Source organism: Xiphophorus hellerii, chromosome 20, assembly GCF_003331165.1.
Source record: "Xiphophorus hellerii strain 12219 chromosome 20, Xiphophorus_hellerii-4.1, whole genome shotgun sequence".
Lineage (NCBI taxonomy): Eukaryota > Metazoa > Chordata > Actinopteri > Cyprinodontiformes > Poeciliidae > Xiphophorus > Xiphophorus hellerii.
The window spans coordinates 17,482,956-17,504,901 of record NC_045691.1 but is presented as its reverse complement, the minus strand read 5'-3'; the positions used below and the strand labels follow the sequence as shown (position 1 = coordinate 17,504,901).

Genomic DNA, 21,946 nt, shown 5'->3' with positions numbered 1-21,946 from the left:
TCTTTTTTGTTGCTTTATTGGTGAATTTGAGGTTTTTCTCTGCAGCCTTTCCTCACATCATTGATATGTGTCAGGTTTTCTGTGCGATATGAGCCGCTGCATTTTTAAAAACAGTCAATCTGCTTATCTACATCTGCAGGTAGCTAATGGACTTCCCCTCCGTGATCAGTCAGCTGGGGATTATAGTGGAAAAGTGTTGATTACAATCGCAGCAAAGAGTGAGACCGTCATTACCCAGCTCTCTGTGAAACTCAGTAAATCAGACACTTTCGTCCTTCAGGCCTTGGGCTGAAATTCAGAGGCAGTCCACTAAAACCCCGATGATGCCTGAAGGAACATCTGACCGTTTCACATCATTTAGTTTATGTGTTTTCACATTGGTATCCAAAATACTTTAAATTTGAGCCACATTTTCATGCAGTTAAAAGTATTTTACTCACCAGAAAAATCAAGAGGCAAATGAATCTATTGTCCTTCAGGAAGAAAGTCGTTCATTAAGACGGCAGCAGTTGAGGGACTCTTTCTCTATCAAAATACTGTTACAGATTATGTTGATTTGTGTTCATATATGACAGAAATTAAATTAAAGTTTTATGGTACAACAGATGTACTGTAAAAAAATAAAAGAGCACACATCAGTCTGGGTATTTAAAGGTGACCCATTAGAGGCTCCTGCACAGCCAACAAGAATACAGCCAGTGGTTTCTGGATGGTAAGTCAGCAAATCAATTGTCTTTGAAACGACTCGTTTTCCAAACACCAAACAAACATTACAGTATTTTTCGGACTATCCACCTTATTCCTAACCCGCATGAGGCTTTGCGTGATTTATGGACGCGACTTCCCCTGAAAACCGGAACCGCCATGTGTTTACATGTTAGCAACTCGCTGACCGGCTTTCGTCAGAGGTTTTAGGCTACAAAATATGTGGGAAGACCTGCTATCACAGCTTAAATGTGGCAATATTGTTTTACCGCAACCTACACAAGTGACAGTCCTGAAAAACTGGTGACTCGGTCAACGGGCAGGGCGGCGGCGAAGCCCAGTTCAAGTTCAAGTTTTATCTTATTTCAAGTGTACGAACTTACAAATTACAGAGGCCGGTCCTGACTCAGAGTTCGGTCCTGACTCGGAGGCCAGTCATGAGTCGGAGGCCGGTCATGACTCAGAGTTCGGTCTTGACTCGGCGGCAGGTCCTGACTCGGAGGCCGGTCGTGACTCAGAGTTCGGTCCTGACTCGGCAGCAGGTCCTGACTCGGAGTTTGGTCCTGACTTGGAGGCTGGTCCTGACTCGGAGGCCGGTTCTGACTCAGAGTTCGGTCCTGACTTGGAGGCTGGTCCTGACTCGGAGGCCGGTTCTGACTCAGAGTTCGGTCCTGACTCGGCGGTAGGTCCTGACTCGGAGGCCGGTCGTGACTCAGAGTTCGGTCCTGACTCGGCAGCAGGTCCTGACTCGGAGTTTGGTCCTGACTTGGAGGCTGGTCCTGACTCGGCAGCAGGTCCTGACTCGGAGTTTGGTCCTGACTTGGAGGCTGGTCCTGACTCGGAGGCCGGTTCTGACTCAGAGTTCGGTCCTGACTCGGCGGTAGGTCCTGACTCGGAGGCCGGTCGTGACTCAGAGTTCGGTCCTGACTAGGCAGCAGGTCCTGACTCCGAGTTCGGTCCTGACTCGGAGGCCGGTCCTGACTCCGAGTTCGGACCTGACTCGGAGTTCAGTCCTAACTCGGAGGCCGGTCCAGACTCAGAGGCAGGTCCTGACTAGGAGGCCGGTCGTGACTCGGAGTTCTTTCCTATCTCAGAGGCAGGTCCTGACTCAGACGCTGCTCCTGACTCGGATGTCGGTCCTGACTCTGAGTTCGGACCTGACTCAGAGTTCGGTCCTGACTCGGCAGCAGGTCCTGACTCGGAGTTCGGTCCTGACTCAGAGTTCGGTCCCGACTCAGAGACTGGGCGAGGCTCACCGTTTGGTCCACTCTTACAGGGTTCTTGCCTCTGATTGTCTGAATCGTCTCCACAACAGAAAGCATGTTGAAACCACTTCCATCCTTCTGAAGATAGTTTTTACGAAGGTGAATTTTCCTGGGACGTCCCAGGGTTCTTCTGAAACTCTGTATAAGCTTGTAAATAACTATTGGGTTGTCACTTTTGATCATCTTAAACAGCAGTTCTCTCACTACATTATCATTGCCACAGAGCAGTTGAAAGATGTCTTCGCAGAGTTTTCTTTCCATCTCATCAAAAAAGACAAAATCTATGTCCTTTACTTCTTCCCAGAGTTTTGGAGCAAGCTTTTTATGGACCGGGTCGGTGTGCTTCATTTTGTAAGCAGCATAGCTAGATCTATAACTAGACTTATAAATCAATCGCCAAAGAATTTTTTGCACCATTTCTCTCCTTTCATCTTCGGTTCCCCGTTTGAATCCCATCCGTTCGCGTCCCTCAAAAACTGTTCAGGACCCATGTCTGCCTGAGTATAATCCTCACTCAGGCAATTTTCATCTGCATACAAGTCCTCATTAGGAAAAAGAGTCTTTATGATCTTTCTTTTTGTAGATGCAAACATTTCTGTTGGAGGAACAGGATTCTCCAGCTGATCTTTGAATTTTTCCACAATAACTTCGTGTCCTTCTGGGTAATCAACTAGTGCAATTAAGTTCAGTCCAGAAGCGAAGTGGAATGCATCTCTAGCAATGCTTTGGAAAATCCTTTCACTGAGTTCTTCTGATACCTCTGACAGAACATCCACATTTAATTCTCCTGTTTTTCTCACAAGTTAGATCAAAACTTTGCAATGTTGTTCCAGAAAGGTTTCTCTGACAAGATGGAGAGTTGGTCCGTCTGCAGCTTTTTCAATGACTTGCCAGAGAAGTTCGCAGAGAAAGTTTCTTTTTCGGTAATCTGTGCTTCTTACACATGGATGTACTTTGTTAGAGAATGTTTTTCTAACTTTGTTCCAAAAAGAGGCCTTAGGTCTCACATAAACTTCACTTTCGTCACTCATCTTTATTTAGAAAGCTAAAACGTCCAAATGAATTTTGTGTTGACTGACCAGAGAATTAACTGATCAGTTGGTCATGTCATGGACTCTATGACATCACAAAGTCATCCTTAGAAGGGCCTCATGACACAGACATCTAGGCCTGTCACGATAAACGATAAATCGATTAATCGTACGATAAATTAAAACTATCGACATCATTTTAATTATTGGCATTATCGTCTCTCCTGGCCTTTTTCTCTTTCTGTTAATGACACTGAATGAAAAAAGGCTTAACTCCGGTGCTCTCCACTGACCCCCCCTTCCTCATTTCCTTAGTGTAAAGCCCAGCGCACACTACACGATCTTAGAGCTGTTGGCCGATTGTCGGCCCATTTTCAAAACCTGACAGACCACACAGCCGACAGAAATCCTAGGTATAACGGTTCGATCGGGTTCGTTCCTGCCGTGTGGTGTCCAACAATGGGCACAAAATAATGGCTACAAGTTCAGTGAACTAATTTTAAAACCAGGCATTAATCAATGCTTTACAACAATCTACCTCCAATGCATGTGGCTAGTGTCAGCGTAAAGTCCTGACTGAATGAAAATCATTATAACCTATTTACGTCACGTTAACGAAGAACAGCTGAAAAGTTACCGGGTTTATCAACTGCGGTAGCAGTTTCGCTCCAACTCCTCCTCTTGTCATTTCTATATTCTTTGCATGTTGAATAAACATTAATGTTGTTTCCACGTATCATCTCCAATGTCCGCTGGACTTCGGGTTGCGCCGTTTCAGCTGTTTGGGATTCCCCTCCGTAATTTCCCCTCAGAAAGTGCGGAGGAGAATCCGCGCTTTCTGATTGGCTACCTGTCACATTCAACAGGCTGCGTTAAGCTCCCAGTCGGGGAAAAACCCTGATTTGGATCAGAGGACGATCTACCGTAACACACCACACAATCTTAGAAAGATCAACGTTTTAAGATTGTTGTAAAGGGAAAAATAGGAGCAAAAAATCATGTAGTGTGAGCTATTGCATCAGGTAGTCGATGTGCCCGTCTTCTCTATTTAAATCTGATTATTACTGAAGGGCAACATAATATACAGACTTCATAATCTGCACTCTTTTGGTTGAATGCAGTATTTATTTCCACTTTTACTTTATGTTGTTTAGTTTTTTTCTTCAAGTGCGTTTTTTGTTAATGGAGACCATTTTATTTTCGTTTTTGGTTGTTTTGTTTATTTTGTTTATCAGTTCCAATGTTTAGTGTTCTTTTGAAAATAAAGTGTATCTATCTTTGGCAAGAAATCACATGCATTATTATGTCATTTACATTAAATCAGTGTAAAAAGGTCTTCAAACAATATTATCGTTTATCGCAATAATTTTTGAGACAATTAATCGCTCAGCAAAATTTGCTATCCTGACAGGTCTACAGACATCATTTGAAGTTATGCTGATGACATCATTGTTAGCAGCATGGCAACTGTTGCTAGGGGTAATAATAGCACGCAGTGAGCATGCGCTATGAAAAAAATGGAATCTGTGGGTACTAAATACATTATTCCCACAAGTCTAAACTGGAAGTGACCTGCGCAGCTTCGCCGGAACAGGGGGGGCCAGGGTGTCATTGGCCCCTCCACTTTACCGCCCTACCCATTTTTATTTGTTATTTGGGTTCTATCTCCTGCCCTATAACAGGCACAGGGCAAAGTGTCAATGGGACCGCTACATCCAACCAATTACTCAGCAAATCCACCGCTTTAACCCAAAGGGTTTGACCATTTTGAAGTCCCATATTCAGTGTAAAAATGTTCCTACATTTCATCTGCTCCCTTGCGCAGGAGTCCACTGCTAATGAACGGTAGACGTTCCACTCGGTTTGGTTTGATCGCAGTCACAGGGTCATATTTATATTTTTTTCTGCACATTTTACAAAGCGCTTCTCTGTCACCTGGTCATCCAGGCAAAGTCGTGAAAACGTATATTTTCTCATGGTGACTCACTAGTCTCACCACGTTAGGCGCAGCAGATCGGACAGCGAAACCAATCGAGTCTACCAACGTCAGCTCAGGTCCTGGGAGTAGATATAATTTTTAATACAGATTTTATAGTTAAAGGAACTTAAATCAAAAAGTCAGCATCAATGTAAAATTCTAAATATATTGAAGGGGTCATGAGATGTTTTTTGAAAAATTTACTACCAAGTCAAATTCTATTTGTTACCTTTTACTACTGTAAGACGATTTATTTTTCCTTTTGAATTAATGTGGTTACATACAAGATCAGTTACTTACTACAGTTGATCCATAGCTAAGGAATTGTGCTGTGCCTTTAAGAGGAGCTGTTTCTTCTTCGCTGATTTTTTTAGGAGTGCCCGAGACGGTTCTGTACTGTTGAAATAAAAGTTGAAAAGAAGTCTGGACAGCTACGCTATTCCCTCTCAGTCTTTCTCCACCCACGACCTCTAATTTTATGGTAACACAGATTTAACTCAAATCGTAGTGTTACACTACCTTTTACTGGCCTTAATTTGAGCTAATTTAATTTACTACCTTTTACTACCGAGTGAAAACCCTGTTATATGAGGCAAATAGCTTCTGACACACTGTAACAGTTTACAAACCATTAACCTAACCTCAACACGCCTGATTAGCGCACCATTCTGTCCTAACATGCAACAAATTTAACGCTGGCTGAAACACAAAATTAAACACACACACACACAAAAAAAAGAGCCGAAGGAAGAAAGCGAAGTTGGGGAGGTTCTGGAACTACCGTTTTTTGCCCCCTTGGGCCTCCTCTTATTATTATTCCCCCCGGTCCAACGGTCGGGGGGGAATAATACACAAAACTTATAAATGGGGTTCTATTTCTCGAATACTCTAATAAAGGGACATTAGCGTTAAATGAATTTAGAGTTTTACAGAATGGTGAATTTTTGTTAAACAAAAATCTTACAGAGACAGCTACTTGAATAGCAAAATCAAATAAATTCATTTTCTTTTAAACAAAGTTATGTATAAAATACTGTACTATAAGTTTAAAACTGAGTGCATAAACAACTGAAGCAGGCACGCTTCTATAAAAAAATTAAAATAAATAAAATCACACAGACTTCTTAGAATATGGTCAACTCAGTGTTATACAACATCTTAAAATATTCACTTAGTAAACTCTCTGCTTACTACTCAAAATTGCTGGTGGCAACTGGCCATTCGCTCTAACCGGCACTATAGTAAGGTCAGATAAACATACATTCAGTAAAATAACAACAGGTTATTGTTTATCTATAACCAGATATCATTTAACAGAAACTCACAATATATTAAGACAGAACAAGCCCCACAGATCTTCACAGTCTGAACGAACTCCACTGTTCTTTAAAGAAATCTGCAAACATCACACCCAATATAATTTCCTATTGGGTGTAATATAATCCTATACACTCCATAGAAACACACCAACAGGTCACTTTGTAATAAAAACAAAGTTCTAGATACATTTACCTTCTTTTTTTAGGACAGTAGAAAAACCGTTAGGCACGTTAGCATACCGCAGCAAACAGCACAAAGCTACTCCTTCCGGTCTAACGTTTTCCATCCCTTTCTCTAACGAGCCGGCAAAGCTCAGGGCTCATCTACACACAGCTCCCTCTGGTGGTCATCACGAAGCCATGCTTTTCCACTCGGCTACACGAAGTTGGGGAGGTCCTGGAACTGCCGTTTTTTGCCCCCCTGGATTCCCTCTTATTATTATTACCCCCGGTATTTTAATCTTAAGGACCAATTTTTTTAAAAGATCAGTTGAAAAAGATTGCCTTCACTGGGGTTGCTAGGTAACCGGCTGGGCTTGACTGGGGTTGCTTGGTAACTAGGGTTACTAGGATCAGTGCTTACTGATTAGTTATATTTGGAAGGTTTTTGGAAAAAACTAATTTTCCAGATACAAAAACATTAACTTACTGCCAAAAAACCTACACTGTGTTTTCTTTTAAGCACTTGAGATATTTTTACAAGCATCTGAGTCCCAAATGGAAGTAAAAAGTTTGGAAAATATGAATTTTCAATAATACATCCCCTTTAAAAGTACATCCAAAAACATCCACGTGTTAAAGCTCATAAAAACATGTGCATGTTGTGTACATGTCCATGTCTGTCTATAATCTGAAATTCTCCATCTTAGGGAAACTCCAGGCCTCCTGCTCTCACAGCTCTGGAGATGCTGCAGGTCCGGACACGCACCGGATGCCGGATGAGAACAGAGGATGAATGTTGCTGTCCTGACTAATTTCCTCACATTGTGCTAATGACCGGAAATTATATGTTTTGCACCTGGAGGAAAATGTAGTGCTTACAGTTAAACCCACACAGTGTAGGAGGCAGCATCATGATGTGGGAGCTTTTTTTTCCTTTAACAGAGCAGTGAATCTTCAAGTTGTTCTGTTCCAGGTGAGAAACATCAATCTCTTGGACCACCTGCTTGTTCTGCAGATCTATATCTCTTTGAAAACATTTGGCCAAGGACGTTTTACAGAAATGAATGTTGGTACCGGAAGGTGAAGCTGCTGGTTATGATGCAGCTGCTGATATTTGAAGATTTGCGATGTTTGCAAAATGCTCAGGTTTTCAGTCTGTGTCTAATGAATCGATAAAATACTTTTCAAATTGAATTAGTTTGTTTACAATTTAAATCCATTTTACATTCACTGTTGATTGCTGACAATATTTTCAGGCACAGAAACACAAACTATAAGTTAATAATTGATGATTTCGTCTCGTGTTCATATCAGAAACAGGGCGGTGGAGATAAGCCGTCCTCAGCAGTCCTGAGACAACTTTCCTTTGATTTAAGTTATTTGTCTGGTATGTGGAAAAGACAGACAGCATTGTTTGTCTTTTTTACGTTTTTTACTATTGAGGTTCAAGTTTGTGGCCAAAAAAAAAAAATCTAGTTCAAGGATTTCTTTTTAAAAAAATTTTTTTAGAGAAAATGTTGTACTGTTTTCTCAGATTCCTGTGGAAATGATTCCCTCAGACTATTAATCGTTACCCTTCGTCTGCTCAGAAATGAGCGCCATGACCTTTGGATTAAAGCAAACCGGAGCGCAGACGGAGGCGGAGAATAATCCCGTTTTGTTTCCGGGACCTGCGAATGGGGGAGGAGTGAGCCGGGAGGTGAGCTTCAGTCATTAAGAGTGAAAGAGATGAAACACTAAAGTGTCTGCGATGCAAAAAACGAGTAGAAGAAGGTCAGGTGACTAAACTGCATGATAATTAAATACAGAACCGTCTGTGAGCGATGGGAAGCGAGATCCACATCCTTACTGCCTCACCTGTCTGCTTAAGTCCTAATCAAAGTCCCGACTGCTTTTAGTAGTTTTCGCGGAGAGAAAAAATGAAAAGCTTTTTGCTTCGCTGTGTTTTTATCTTCGCGATGCTGCAGCGGAGCGTCAGGCAGACGGCTGCTTCACCGGACACAGGTGAGTGTCCGAAACTGGAGATTAAAAAAAAAAAATACTGAGATGGAAAAGCAAACCTGTGATGATGCGGCCGGATGGCCTGCGGAGAGCACACTGCATACATATCCAGGTGGAAAAGTCGCTCTCTTATCTGTTACTGTGCAGAATTTAAAAAACGGGGTAATTTTCAGCGCAGCCTTGGCTGAAACGGAGAGAAGCAATCTCATCCCTGCTAAACATGCAGGCAGAGATACAAGGGGATAGAGCAGAGCAGATGTGTTAGAATGACCTAGTCAAAGCCCAAACCTACTTCCATAAGAGAATCTGTGGCTTGAAATGTATGTTTAGAGATGCTCTCCATCCAATCTCATTAAGCTGGAGCTACAATCACATTCAGTAAATTGGTTCTAATGAGGTTTGTTTGTGAGATTAAAGGTACATTTTGGAAATAACCATAATTTAAGGAGGAATTATTCATATCTTTAATTAAACTATTATTAACATTAACATACTAAGCTTAAATGTCCTGCTTTCATTGGCTGTGTGTGAAAAATAACAGAAAGAAAGACTTGGACACGTTATTTTCAGTAATTTTCTAATTAATTGAATATGACTGGACTTTGCAAAAAAGAATGAACAAAATGTAGAAAAAACGCAGTTTTAGTTGCAGTGAAAGATGTTTCTACAATGTTTTAACACCACACTTTTCAGATTTCTATTTGCATAAAAATAAATAATATGACTTTATCTCATTTCATAATTATGTGTTGGTTGATTTTGGCTTATAACATAAAGGAGTTTGTGGCTGGAATGGGACAAAATGTGAAGAAAGTTTAAACATTTTCTATAAATCCTAAATATCAAAAGTTTACTATACTGATAAACTGAAGACAATATAAAATGTTTCTCAGCTTAGCTAAACAAGCTAAAGTTTAAAAACTTGGAAAAGGAGAGTTCAGCGTTCTCTGAGCAAGTGACGTGTTTAAAGGCTGAAAACAAGCCTCCACTGAGCTTTGCATGCAATGCTGGTTAAAATCGTCAAGCTTCACAAAACAACAAATCATTTCACCACAGTCTGATTTGGGCAAGTTTTTACTTGGACGGTGCTGACTCAGAGCTCTAATGTTGTGCTTCACTTCATAAGTGCTAAACAGGCATTTAATTAAGGCGAGCACTTTGTGATCTAATCAGTGAAATTATCTGTAATAATTATGATTACTAGAAGTCACTGCAGGGTATCTCAGATGGAGAACATATTTAAAGTACTCTAAGCCAAGGTGCTCTTTACAGCCACATTCTAAACCTAAAAATCTTTGCTGTTTTTTTTTTTATTATATCTCTTTTAAATATTAGGATTTTGTAGTATAAATATGTACTAATTAAAGCTCAGACAGATCAAGGCAGATGTACAGATGCTATTTAAAGGGGCAGTATCATGATAAGTTGATTTTTTTTAGCTTTATGTCATGTTATAATGTTATTCCCTCATCAAAAACATACCTGGAGGATTATCATGATTCATGCATGCTTGAGAAATCCTTTAATCTCCATGACAACCGTTCACCTGTGCAAAACGTCTGATTGGACCTGGCACCGCCTTCAAGACAAAGCTCCTCCTTAGTTTCCAAGCTTCTGAGCTTCCCTTCACTCCTTCAGACTAGCCAGCAGCAATTAGCACATCTGCTGAGCTCATTACAGGAGCTACTTCTCAGTGCAACACTGGTAAAAAAAAAAAAAAAAGAAAGAGCAGCAGTTTTTAAAGAGACAGAGGCCCAATTTCAAGGCCTTAAGTCATATTTGATATAGATAATATTTTTATAGCAACTGAAAGAAACATAGTTACTTGATTGTGTTATAAAATGCCACCATGTTCCTGGAAAACACATCACTGCCCTTTAAACCATAAACTGTGATTGAAAGCAGACCAGTGGACCAACTCATCTGCCTGCATGAACTGGACAAAAAGTTATTTCCATATAGGAACATGTCACTAGAGTTTTCTTCAGCTGTAAAAAAAAAACCAACTAATACTTAATAAAATATGTTCCCACTGAAGATCTGATAGTCAAAGTGTTTCTCTAGCTGTGGTTTGGTTATAGTTTAAAGTATTTGCATTATTAAACTTTAAAACATTTGGAATTTTTAGAATGAAACAACTGGACCACTGCTTTCTCTCTTAACCTTCGTAGATAATAGGTTGTGTTTTTATATCTACATATTGACCTACAAGTTAATGGCTGCTGTGTTTTTGCTTTTGACCAGGCCAGGATCGTTTCATCACAGTCTGGTTATTTCTGTCCAAGCAACAAAGCTGCAAGTCTGCAGAAAAATGTATATTCTGATGCAAATCTGCTAGATATAAACATTAATAGGAGCGGAGGGAGGCACGTTTACTCTTAGAGGAAATATTATATTTAATTTACATATAAAACTGCAATGGGCTTGGAGAGTTTCAGCTTGAAAGTAGTTTGTCTCAGAACCTTACATTTCTTCCACATGAAATTAATAGATTATATTATTAATTTGTGCTTTCTTACCTTCTGTAAGGTAAGAAGTTGTAGGTGAAGTTAATCTAAGATGGACAGGATGGTTTAGCATCTGTGTGTTTGATCTCAGTGCATTTTGAACGGATGCTCTGTGAACTTCACAAGATCATTAACATATTTTTCATTCATCTTTGCTGCTGTCCTCTGTGGCAGATGGCCCTGGTATCAGATGAGGCCGGTTCTCTGGCAGATGACATCCTCACATCGCTCAAACATGAACTCATTCACCTGAACCTTTCTGCAGAGGATTGTAGAGAGCAGAAAATTCCTCTGCATGCATTTTAACCAAGAAACGAGATGCATGCGATGTGTGTGTGCCTCATTACCTCTGTTTTTTCCTATGAGGTTTCCCTTCACTGTTATTTGCTGCAATAAAGTCCCTGCCAGGCATTTCTCCCCCTCGACATTTGACTAGTTTCCCTCCACTTTTATGTGATAAATTGACTTTTCTAATCAAATCCCTTGCTTCCTCATTACAGTAGAGCGAAATTTTGCTTGTAGCAACATTAAATTCAAATTAACTCCAGTATTTTCTGATGTGTTGATAATCGTGGCTCATATTCCTCTTGATGCATCTCATTGTTATATGAATCCCTCCTTAGGGACCGTATTGCACCTCTGAAAGTAATAAGATCAGCCATTATTCTGATTCTGAATCTGTTCAATTTCTTATATGTATAATTGTAATGCTATGTATATTATTACTGCTAGTGTGTGGTATGATGAGGAGGAACGACACCTCATTAGTCGCCACTTTTTAAAAAATAATTTCCATGTAGTGTCAACAGGAAGTGAATGTTTCTTCATCCAGCTTTTACAATTTAGTGTGTTGTTGCTTCTTCAAAGCCGATATTCTTTGTACTTTTAGACACATTGAAAGCTAATAGTATGTCTGTCCTATTTTGATTCAAACTAAAATAACTATTGGATAAATTATCCTAATCTTGATTCAGTCATCTTCTGACTTGGCTTTCAGTAAGTTTCATTCATGTTAGAAAAATACATTTTCATCCTGTCAATTATGTTTTTTTGGGGGGGTCAAAAGTTACTAAAATATTAAATATATAAATATCAATTTTGTAAGTTTACTTTTAAAAAATAAACTATTAATCAAAAATCACATTTCACACATGTTTATACTTCCATTTTGGTCTCAGCTGCTTCTAAAAAACAAACCAAGCGCTTAAAAAAACACCCATTGTTTTTTGGGCAACAAGTTAATGTTTGTTGGATTCTGAAAAATGAACCGTTTCAAAACTTTAGTCGCATTCCACGGGCACCGTTACCTAGCAACCCCAGCCAGGCCAGCCCGTTACCTAGCAACCCAAGGGAAACTTCAGAATGTTCAGACCAACTGGTTTGACCGCTGTATGCTCTGTTCAGTGACTGCTGGAAAAGACAAGTGTTTTGTTGTTGATTTACCATCCAGAAGCCTTTGCTGCATTCTTGTTGGTTGTTCAGGAGCTTGTTTCTGCTTTTCACAGATAAACGGTTGTGTAATTGTGCATCTGCCCGCAGCTATTTTCACTCAGGCGGTGTAGCCAGCAGACGTTTATTAGGATTTAAAGTGACAAGAGGCCCTGAAACAGCTCAAAATAGGCAGAACTGACCCGACTAAAATATCATTACCTAAGAATGATCTTGTGTAAAAAATGTAATTAACACATTTTAGCCCGTAGACCCATCCTAACCTGTTCAAGGAAGCATAATAGATAGCTTTAAGTCTGAAATGTTATTATATAAATGATCTTATTTTCTGTCCTCCTCAGAGTTGAACTGCTGTGAAGGGGACATTCTCCTGTTGCTGGACTCCTCTGGAAGCGTGACCACTTCTGAGTTCTCTCGCTTTTTGACCTTTGTTGCCAAACTCCTCCACCCGTTTACCCTGGGCCGGGGCCACGTTAGGGTGGCTCTGCTGCTGGTGGGTACCACTCCTCACCTGGAGTTCAACCTGGATGTCCACAGCAACCAGGAGAGTCTGCTGAGAGCCCTGCAGAGCGTCCACCAGCAGCAGGGAGACACCAACACGAAGGCCGCCATAGAGCTGGCGAAGCGGCTGCTGTTGGAGGCAGACGGGGACGTCCCCAAGGTGCTGCTGTGGCTGACGGACGGAGTCCAGCCTGGAGACGTGGAGAAGGCGATGTCTGAGCTGAAGGCTCGCGGAGTTTATGTGTTAATTGTTTATACGATTCATGGCAACCACCGGGTGTTACAGCGCGTGGCGACGCCTCCGCTGGAGTCACACCTGTACTCCGTGGACATGGAAAGCATCGACATCATTACAGAAGACCTGAGGGAGGCCATCATCAGTATGTGTGTGTGTTTTTAAATGTGTAATTAACTATGAATAAACAGCCCCTCATCTGGTGCTATTTGCTCCGTCCAGACGGTATGGACTCTCAGAGTCATGGACTCTGTTGATTTATGATTGGGTAAAATCAACAGAAATCATTCATGTTTCCCTGTGATGTATATCCACCAGTTCAATGCTGTTAATGTTAATGCTGGATTGAATGGCTTCGTTCACTTCTTCCTCTGCCAGTACTAAAGCTACAGGCAGACTCCAATTATAAAACAATGCAGAAAATAAATGTCATCGTTCAAAACTTCTCCTAATTGAGAAATTCAACTCAATGGGAGAAATCCCAGACTGAGTTGTGAAGAAAGATTATAATCAAGCAAAATTGTGTAGAAAGGCCAAAGTCAGGCTAATAAATGATACATATGATAATAAAGTACATTCTATTGTCTTCACCTCTTTTTTTTCCTGTAGAAATCATTCGTGCAGAACGACTGAGCGTGGTTCGCTTGACTTCCCATAGTGCGGTGCTGCAATGGCGTCCTGTTCTGGCTGCTGACAGCGGTCACTATGAGCTGAGCTATAAAGCTGTGGATGATCTCCGCTCTGAGAAAACTAGGGTTCTCCCCAGCAGCTCCAGCCAGGCGGAGCTGACCCAGCTGCAGCCCGACACGACGTACACGGCCTCCCTCCGGCCAGAGTCCAACCAGCGGCTGCACAGCACACTGACTGTGAAGTTCACCACACTTCCTGGTAAAAATCACATGTCCGCTTTTTATTAGTTACACTTTCTTCTCCTTTACTAGAAAAGACAGAGGAGTAATGTGTTTTTTAAAATACATATTAAGTTTTTACAATGTGAAACGTACATGAATTATGGAATAGTAAGAATATGTGTATGTAGCAGATTACTGGACAAAGAAAATTAATAAATATATTGATTCAGTAAAACAAAACAAAGCAAACTTTTTTTTTTTTAAACAGCGATGCAACAAACAATTACTTAAAATCACCATATACGCTTCATAATGCCTGTCTATAAAGGCATGAGTGACACATTAAGAGACAGACTGTTCATTTGGATCAATCTTATACTGGATGAAATGGCTCAAAAACTGCTGCAGGAAACTGCAGAATTTATTAACAAAGCTTTAGTTATCACTCTGCAATTTCTCCACATGGAGGATCTCATTAAGTTCAGCTAAACACATTTTAAACGAAATCACTTTATCCGATTTCTACAATTTTAATTATTTTCTGGGCTATTACCATTCCATCCATACATCGCAGTCGTTTGCATAGAGATGCTGCAGTTCATAAATGAAGCAGAATATTAAAATAAAACACTGCACTTCTATATTTTTGAAAATGTCTCACTAATACTGGTAGAGTTTGAGACAAGGGGTCATGAGTAAAGTCTTAAACGTAACTATTTCTGCATTGCTCTCTTTAAAAATGTTTTTCACACTCAATTTATCCCGATTTACACTTTAACTTTAGCATCTAGATTAAACTCTCTCTGGGTCACGCAAATTAAATAATTGACTTTGAGTCTAATTAAGACAGATTTAGCCTAATCAAGAACTTTTGACCTAATTTGCATTTATTAAATTACCTGAAATTACAGCGAACAACTTAAGTGTGAATCAAGAGGTCGGTTTAAATTCAGCATGTCTTTTTTTATCATTTCATTTAGATGTTTTAAGTCCAGCAGAGGTCACCTTGTCCGACCCTGGTCCCCGTCAGGTCCGCGTCAGCTGGGGCCCGCTGCAGCCGACTCGGGTACAGCGATACACTCTGGAGTACGGAGCGATTCCAAGCGGTCGTGTTCACACTGTGGATGTGAGCAACCAGAAAAGCTCTGTGTTGCTGAGTAACCTGGAGCCAGGCACTCAGTACCTGATCACAGTGAGCGCTCTGCACCTGGATGGAAAGGAGAGAGCCATGTCTGTGAGAGCCTGCACTCAGGAAGGTTGGTGCATCAGGGTCAGCTCCTCCTTCAATGTCAGTGTCAGTTTATTTGTATAGCAAACAACAAATGTTGTTTCAACGAATAAAATTGGGTCTTGATATAAAAGCAGTACTGACAAAAGGAACACTAATAGCAAAACTCTGGTCACCTCTGACTTTTATCTTAAATTTAGGAATATCTAAAGGTATTTCCACACCTGGTAGTCTGGTTCAACTCAGTTGCAACATTTGTTACATTTTCAGCTGGTGTGGTTCACTTTCACACTGCACTATCAAATCAAACAAATTGAAAAAAACGTTCCCCTCCTCGCCTGAGGTGGCGCTGCACCAAGAACCAATAAATGAAACGACACGAAAACCTCCAGAAAAGATATGAGCGTAACTTCCTTCTTCACAAAATGAAAACAAAAATGGAGTGGCGTCAGATTTCAGTGATGGAGGGTTTCTCTTTTGTCTTTGGTAAAATCCACAAGCCATTTCATTGTCCCGCTGGCGCTAGACTCTTCCGTTTGTTTTGGTTGCATTTACCCAGCATGCCTTGCGCTGTAGTCTGCTTCCTGCCTCTGCAGCGGTCTCCAATCCATTCAAAGCCAGAGTTCATTTTAGCTGAAATGAGATCTGGGTTTTTAGGCGGACTGGTTTGTTTTTTTAGTCCTTATCGGAGTTTGATTTCACATTCACATCTTCAAAAATGAACTGGACTTTCCATACAATCAAACTAGAGTTTGATTAAAGTGGACTAACCACTGCTGGTGTGAATGCACCCTATGAGAAAATGGTTGGTTTACCGAAGTGCTCTTACTAGAGTGTGGATGTTAAGAACGATAAAGTTAGGCCTTTTAAATGATAAAAGTAAGCAATAAAATCTTAAAATAAATCCTAAAACAGACCTGTTAAAAGACAAGCTGCTGAATTTTGGATGATTTGTAGGCAATGAAGAGATGATTTTTATGTTCTAGCCAAAGCGTTACACTAATCCAACCCAGAGATAATAACAGAGTGACTCACAGTTCATTGTGGATTTTTGTCAGGTTTAAAGTGTTTTATTTACTCGTTGAAACTGTTTTCCCTGCAGTATAGAAACTGGTGTGTGTTTGTTTTTTCTGCAGAAGCTCGGCCCGCCCTGACCGACCTCCGGCTGACCCTGACAGATCGACAGGAAGGGAATGAGGTCCAAGCATCCTGGCAGACCAACACAGAAGGACTGAAAGGTTACTGGGTCAGCTGGGAGAGAAAAGGTTCCCAAAACTCCCAGTCAGAACGCTCCCTCTCCACCGCTTATCTTCCCCCTTCGCCTCCTTCAGTCCGACTCGCCCACCTCGCTCCAAACAGCCGGGTGTGTGTGTCTCCGGTCTACAGCTCGGGACGGGGAGATGGGATCTGCTGCACTGCCAAGACAAACAGCGGGTAGATGGCCTGACAGGATCCGTTCATCTAATTACTGCAATTATATTCATGAAGCGTTGGGTTCTTACTGGAGTGTCTCTGTAGAGTATTTCAGTCTGTGTGGATGAAAACTGGGGAGTCAAACCGAGTATCTTACAGCACTGCAGATACATCCTAGTCTGTTATCTTATTTCCTGAGGTTTATTTTATTTGTGTACAGAAGATTTAGAACAAAGTCAGTCATGAAGATACTTTAATATCAGTCCAATCTGTCTCTTGTTTGCACCATCACTCACTTCATCTGAAGAAATGAAAACCTGGAACAAACACAAACCTTAAACTTGTGACATTTAAGTGTTTTAGCTATAATCTCCACTTCTTAAATTTATTTTGCTGCTCCAGTTTTTAAGAGAATTAATTCCTTAGTTTAATTCCTTGTCTAGTTAATACAACTTTCTCTAAAAGATCCAATAGAAACACTTCTTTGTAATCAAATTGAACCAGTGTTTATTAGGGCTAATTATTAATAAATTAATCCAGATTTATGTAAAGCACATCACTTATGCTAACTTCATGTTTTGGTCAACTCGTTTCCTTTTTTCTTGCACATTTATCGCCATCTAGAGGCTGGATCAAGTATAGTTGTGGTAAAAAAAGAAAGCACACCCTGAGTCAAAATCATCCATTTTTTAATAATTCACAAAACTATTAAATTCTCAGCTTAAATCCATAACTTCAATCATGTTGATGTTTAAAATGAAAGCTAAAATGCACATCCCAAAAATCTCTACAAAATACAGAATCATTTAATAAATTTGAATATTATTAAAATATTTTCTCAGTAACTCAGTTCAATAAGTCAAACACATTACAAAGATTAATTGCAGACAAAATGATGTGTTCAACTCTTTATTTTAGTTAGTTTTCCGCTAATAAAAATAAAAACATGACAAAAAGGACCGTCAGACAATAAGAAAAAAACATTTTAATACAGAAAATATGAGCTTGATAAAAAGCTTGCACTTTAATATTTATATAATATTAATATTTAAGCAGTTTAATACCTGCTTAAATATTATTTTCAAAAGGTACCTTTAATCAGACCAATGAGCCTCATTGGACCGTTTATTGTAATTTATTTAATTTGACTTTTTGTTAGCAGCGTACTCTCCGTTCAGATTGAATCTATATTACAGTCAAGTCTGAGTAATGTTTGCTGAGATTGATAAAACATATTGATTAAAGGAAAATGACAAATATGTCATTATTCTGTTAAATGCATCTTTTTGAAAAAATGTTTCTTTTTTCAATGCTGATTGCTGCAGCTGTGAATAGATTTACAACCCTTGCTTAGCGTGCTTCAGCTTTTTTCAAAATACATTTCTATGAAATGATTACATTTCTATCACCGCTGATTTAAATAAATGCCTAAAATGCCACATTAAATCCTTTCTGGTGGTTAAATATATAATATCTGTGGTATTTATTTTGTTTTTATATTAACCATTGCACGTATTTCTCTTGATCAATAACATATTTTGTCACATTCGTGACTTAAGATTACTTTCTACTTTGTTTTCAGCTTTGTATAAATGAAGTCTGAGATCTTCTGTTAACCAGCAGACAACCTGCTGCAGGTGGATGCATACACACAAAAATGTCTTCATTTCCTTCAGGTGCAAAGTCTAAAGTTGCAACTCAAGCACATTTTGCTCAGGGGAGTTGATTAATCTCCTGTGTTTCATTAACACACACTTTAATCTCCCTGAGGTTGAAAACATTGTGATGCTTTATGGCTTTTTACGGCTCATTTGGATGTAAAATCATGGGTATGTGTAACCAAAAGGTCAATTTTCTGCTATGATGTAACACAAATGATTTTCTTCAGTTTTTGCTGCAGTGGAAAGATGTAAATATATCCAAAGAGCGAGAAAATCTCCAAGCTGATTGCTTCCCTGATGCTTAAGTTACATAAGCAATATTCTTGGAAAGCTGATTTGGACTTTCTCAGTAAACATTCACAATGAAGGTGGAGCTTGATTTGGGGTGAGATGCTGCTGACATGAGTCCATAAATTTAACATTTTAACTCGGTAGATCAAGACATGGAGCAAAAGGCAACCGTCAAACTTGTTGGGAAAGGACTTAGCACACCTCTTAGCGCCTTCTACATCATTCTGGTGGCTCTAGGAATTGTGGGTAATATCATTGTGTTTGAAGTCATTGGAAAGAGTGTGATGGTGGAGCGCAGCACGAGACATCACTCGGACATTATTATCGTTAATTTGGCGGTGTCCAACCTCATGGTGTTACTTTTGAGGAACGTGTTGCTTGTCTTTTGGGATCTGGGCTTCAAGGTATGAACTGCTTACAGAAACATCTGATGTTCTGGTCAAAAAACTAAAAACTATGGATAGAAAAGAATAAAAAAAAGTGTTTTGCTTGTGGAACTAGCTCTCATTTTGCATATAGAGTTTAGGTCCACTCACTGTTAGCAGAAATGTCATCGTATCTGGACTTTAAAGAGCTTCTTTTTCTTCATTTAGAACAAAAACTGTCAATCAATATTAAACAAAATAACTTGATATAAAAGTTTAATCTCATCGGATATTTTATCTATTCCATTTGAGGTCAAAATTATAAATACAGGTTCAAATTTATACATTTAATGCCACTTATAATGAATGAAATGCCCCTAACAAATTGCACCAGAAGCATACTTTTTGAAGAACACACATCAGCTGTTCTTCATTGATCCAAAGCCAATCAATTTGACGTAATTTCAAATTCCTCAAAACAAACATTGGGTTTTAAACATATTCACAGTAACTGGGGATATCACTGCATCTTTCCACTTTTATTCTTTTTTGCTCCTTTTATCTTCTTAGTTTTCATTTACTTAGTTGTTTAGTTTAATGTTGCAAGCTTAGTTAAAGAGTTTATTGAATTAAATGTTTTAAATCAAATCAAATGTTATTTGTTTAGCACATGTCAGCAACAGGCCAGTTCAGAGCGCTTCACGTCATAAAAACACAAAAATCAACAACTGCAGTGTTACATTTTGCTGTCATTACACGTCAAAATGTTGGCTATTGTTTCATTTAAGGTACAAAAGCAACTGTGAACAGGTGGGGTTTTATTCACTTGTCTAAAGGATTAAAGGCAGATTTAAAGGAACTCACTGTTTCAGCAGTTTTGCAATTTTCTGGAAGTTTATTCCAGATTTGTGATGCATAGAAGCTGAATGCTGCTTCTCCAATGTTTGGTTCTGGTTCTGGTTCTGCAGAGTAAACTGGAACTGGACGTTGGTGTATATATGTAAGTAAATTCTTAGATTTTGGAGAAAAGTTGTCTGTATTTATTCTGTGTATGTGCAGGGCTTGGTGTGCGACCTCACTTCATCTATATTTTTGTAATGCCACACCTGACCAGGCAGGTATTCATAACTGAGCACCTGAAAGCTAGCTGCATATTACTTCCTGATAATCGGGTGGTACTCTGACATGGTATTTTTATCTAAAATACTAACTTTGTTAAGAATTTCCTTTGGTACTTATTATTAGCAATCCATAGCCAAACGAAACCTATTGCTGCTCTACATTGTAGTTCCTATTTTAAAAAGTGGGTAAATGAAACAACCCACCCAAAAATCTGGACATAAGGATATAAACCAGTGAATAAAAATCAATCAGATATTTGCTGATCAGCAGAAAACCTGCTACAAGTGATTAAAGGTCCGCACTTCCTTCAGGGTGATGGCGCAACGGGTAAAGATGCAAAGCAAGCACATTTTCCTTAGGGGAGTTGATTAATCTCTCGTGTTTCATTAACACACACCTTAATTTCCAAGAGGTTGGAAAAATTGTGATGTTTTATATCAGGGGTGCCCAAAGTTGGTCCTCGAGGGCCAGCATCTTGCATGTTTTAGTTCTTTCCCTGGTTTAATGCACTTGGATCAAATGATGGCTCGTTAGAAGGCCTAAGAAGAACATTGATATGCTGAAGAGGTTGTTACTACCACCAGGGAGAGAACTAAAACGTGCAGGATGCCGGCCCTCGAGGACCGACTTTGGGCACCACTGCTTTATATCTTTCTGTGGTCCATAAGGAAGTCAAATCGTCGGTAGGTGGAACCAAGAAATCAATTTTCAGTTGTGATGTCACTGGAAGAAGCTTCGTCAGTTTCAGGAAAAACAAAACCCCAAAGCTGGTTGATTCTCTGATGCTTAACTGAGTGCGAGTGTTCTTGGAAGGCTGATTTGAACTTTCTCAGTAAACATTCACAATGAAGCTGGAGCTTGATTTGGGACGAGATGCTGACATGAGTTCAGCAATTCAACATTTTAACACAACGGCTGAAATTATGGAGCAAGACACAATCAAAATACTTGTGGGAATGGGACTTCGTTCACCTCTGTCTCCTGCACTGACCGCCTTCCACATCATTCTTGTGGTCCTAGGAATTGTGGGTAATATCACTGTGTTTGGAGTCATTGGAAAGAGTGTGATGATGGAGCGCAGCACGAGACATCACTCGGACATTATTATCGTTAATTTGGCGATGTCCAACCTCATGGTGTCTTTTGTCAGGAACATACTGCTTATCATTTCAGACCTGGGCTTCAGGGTATGAACTGCTTACATAAACATCTGATATACTGATAAAAAAGTAAAAATATGCATTGGAAGCAACTCATGGAAAAATGTTGTACTTGTTGAACTAGATCTCATTTTACACATGCAATAAAGTCAGAGGTTTAGAAACAAACAGTGTATATGATATTTATGACCTCAGGAAATATAAATATGTGCAATATGGTGCATACACATACAAACCATTTTAAGATAAAGTAAAAACATTATTTATGTATATGCATTTCATTGTAATGGCAGTACTTAATTGCTAAAAAAAAAAAAACCATATTTCTGATATAAGACTCCAATATGTTTTCAATGTCAACCTGGTTTTGAAGCTAGTTTAGCTTGTAAAAAAAAAAAGGGAAATTCCAAACAAGTATATTAAGCTTTCTAAACTAACGATGCTTATCATTATATTATAAAAATAAATGGGAGGTTATTGGTCCATTTGTTTTACACATACCCAGCCTGAACATGGTTAAAATCTGTGAGTAAATATTTCTCTGAGTGTTACCTGCTAACAAAAACTAGGTGAAAGATGGAAAGCTGCAACTCAAGCACAATTTGCTCAAGAAAATTGATTAATCTCTTGTGTTTCATTAACACACACCTTAATCTCCCTAAGGTTGAAAACATTGTGATGCTTTGTTGCTTTCTCTGGCTC

General features: G+C 39.5%; 1 protein-coding gene across 1 annotated transcript; it reads left to right on the top strand.

Annotated features, from left to right (window-relative positions):
* The first annotated feature begins 8,120 nt into the window (after positions 1 to 8,120).
* Positions 8,121 to 18,116, top strand: LOC116709717 (von Willebrand factor A domain-containing protein 1). Its single transcript, XM_032548352.1, has 5 exons — positions 8,121 to 8,464; positions 12,759 to 13,298; positions 13,763 to 14,041; positions 14,985 to 15,260; positions 16,369 to 18,116. The coding sequence occupies exons 1-5, from the start codon at positions 8,380 to 8,382 to the stop codon at positions 16,668 to 16,670; spliced, it is 1,482 nt and encodes a 493-aa protein (XP_032404243.1). The 5' UTR covers positions 8,121 to 8,379; the 3' UTR covers positions 16,671 to 18,116.
* Positions 18,117 to 21,946: the final 3,830 nt, after the last annotated feature.

Excerpts from the sequence above, each read along its gene's own strand:
- LOC116709717 (XM_032548352.1), top strand. The coding sequence starts at position 8,380 with ATGAAAAGCTTTTTGCTTCGCTGTGTTTTTATCTTCGCGATGCTGCAG. Across the intron at positions 8,465-12,758 it reads GGCTGCTTCACCGGACACAG|AGTTGAACTGCTGTGAAGGG; the intron begins GTGAGTGTCCGA and ends TGTCCTCCTCAG. Across the intron at positions 15,261-16,368 it reads GAGAGCCTGCACTCAGGAAG|AAGCTCGGCCCGCCCTGACC; the intron begins GTTGGTGCATCA and ends TTTTTTCTGCAG.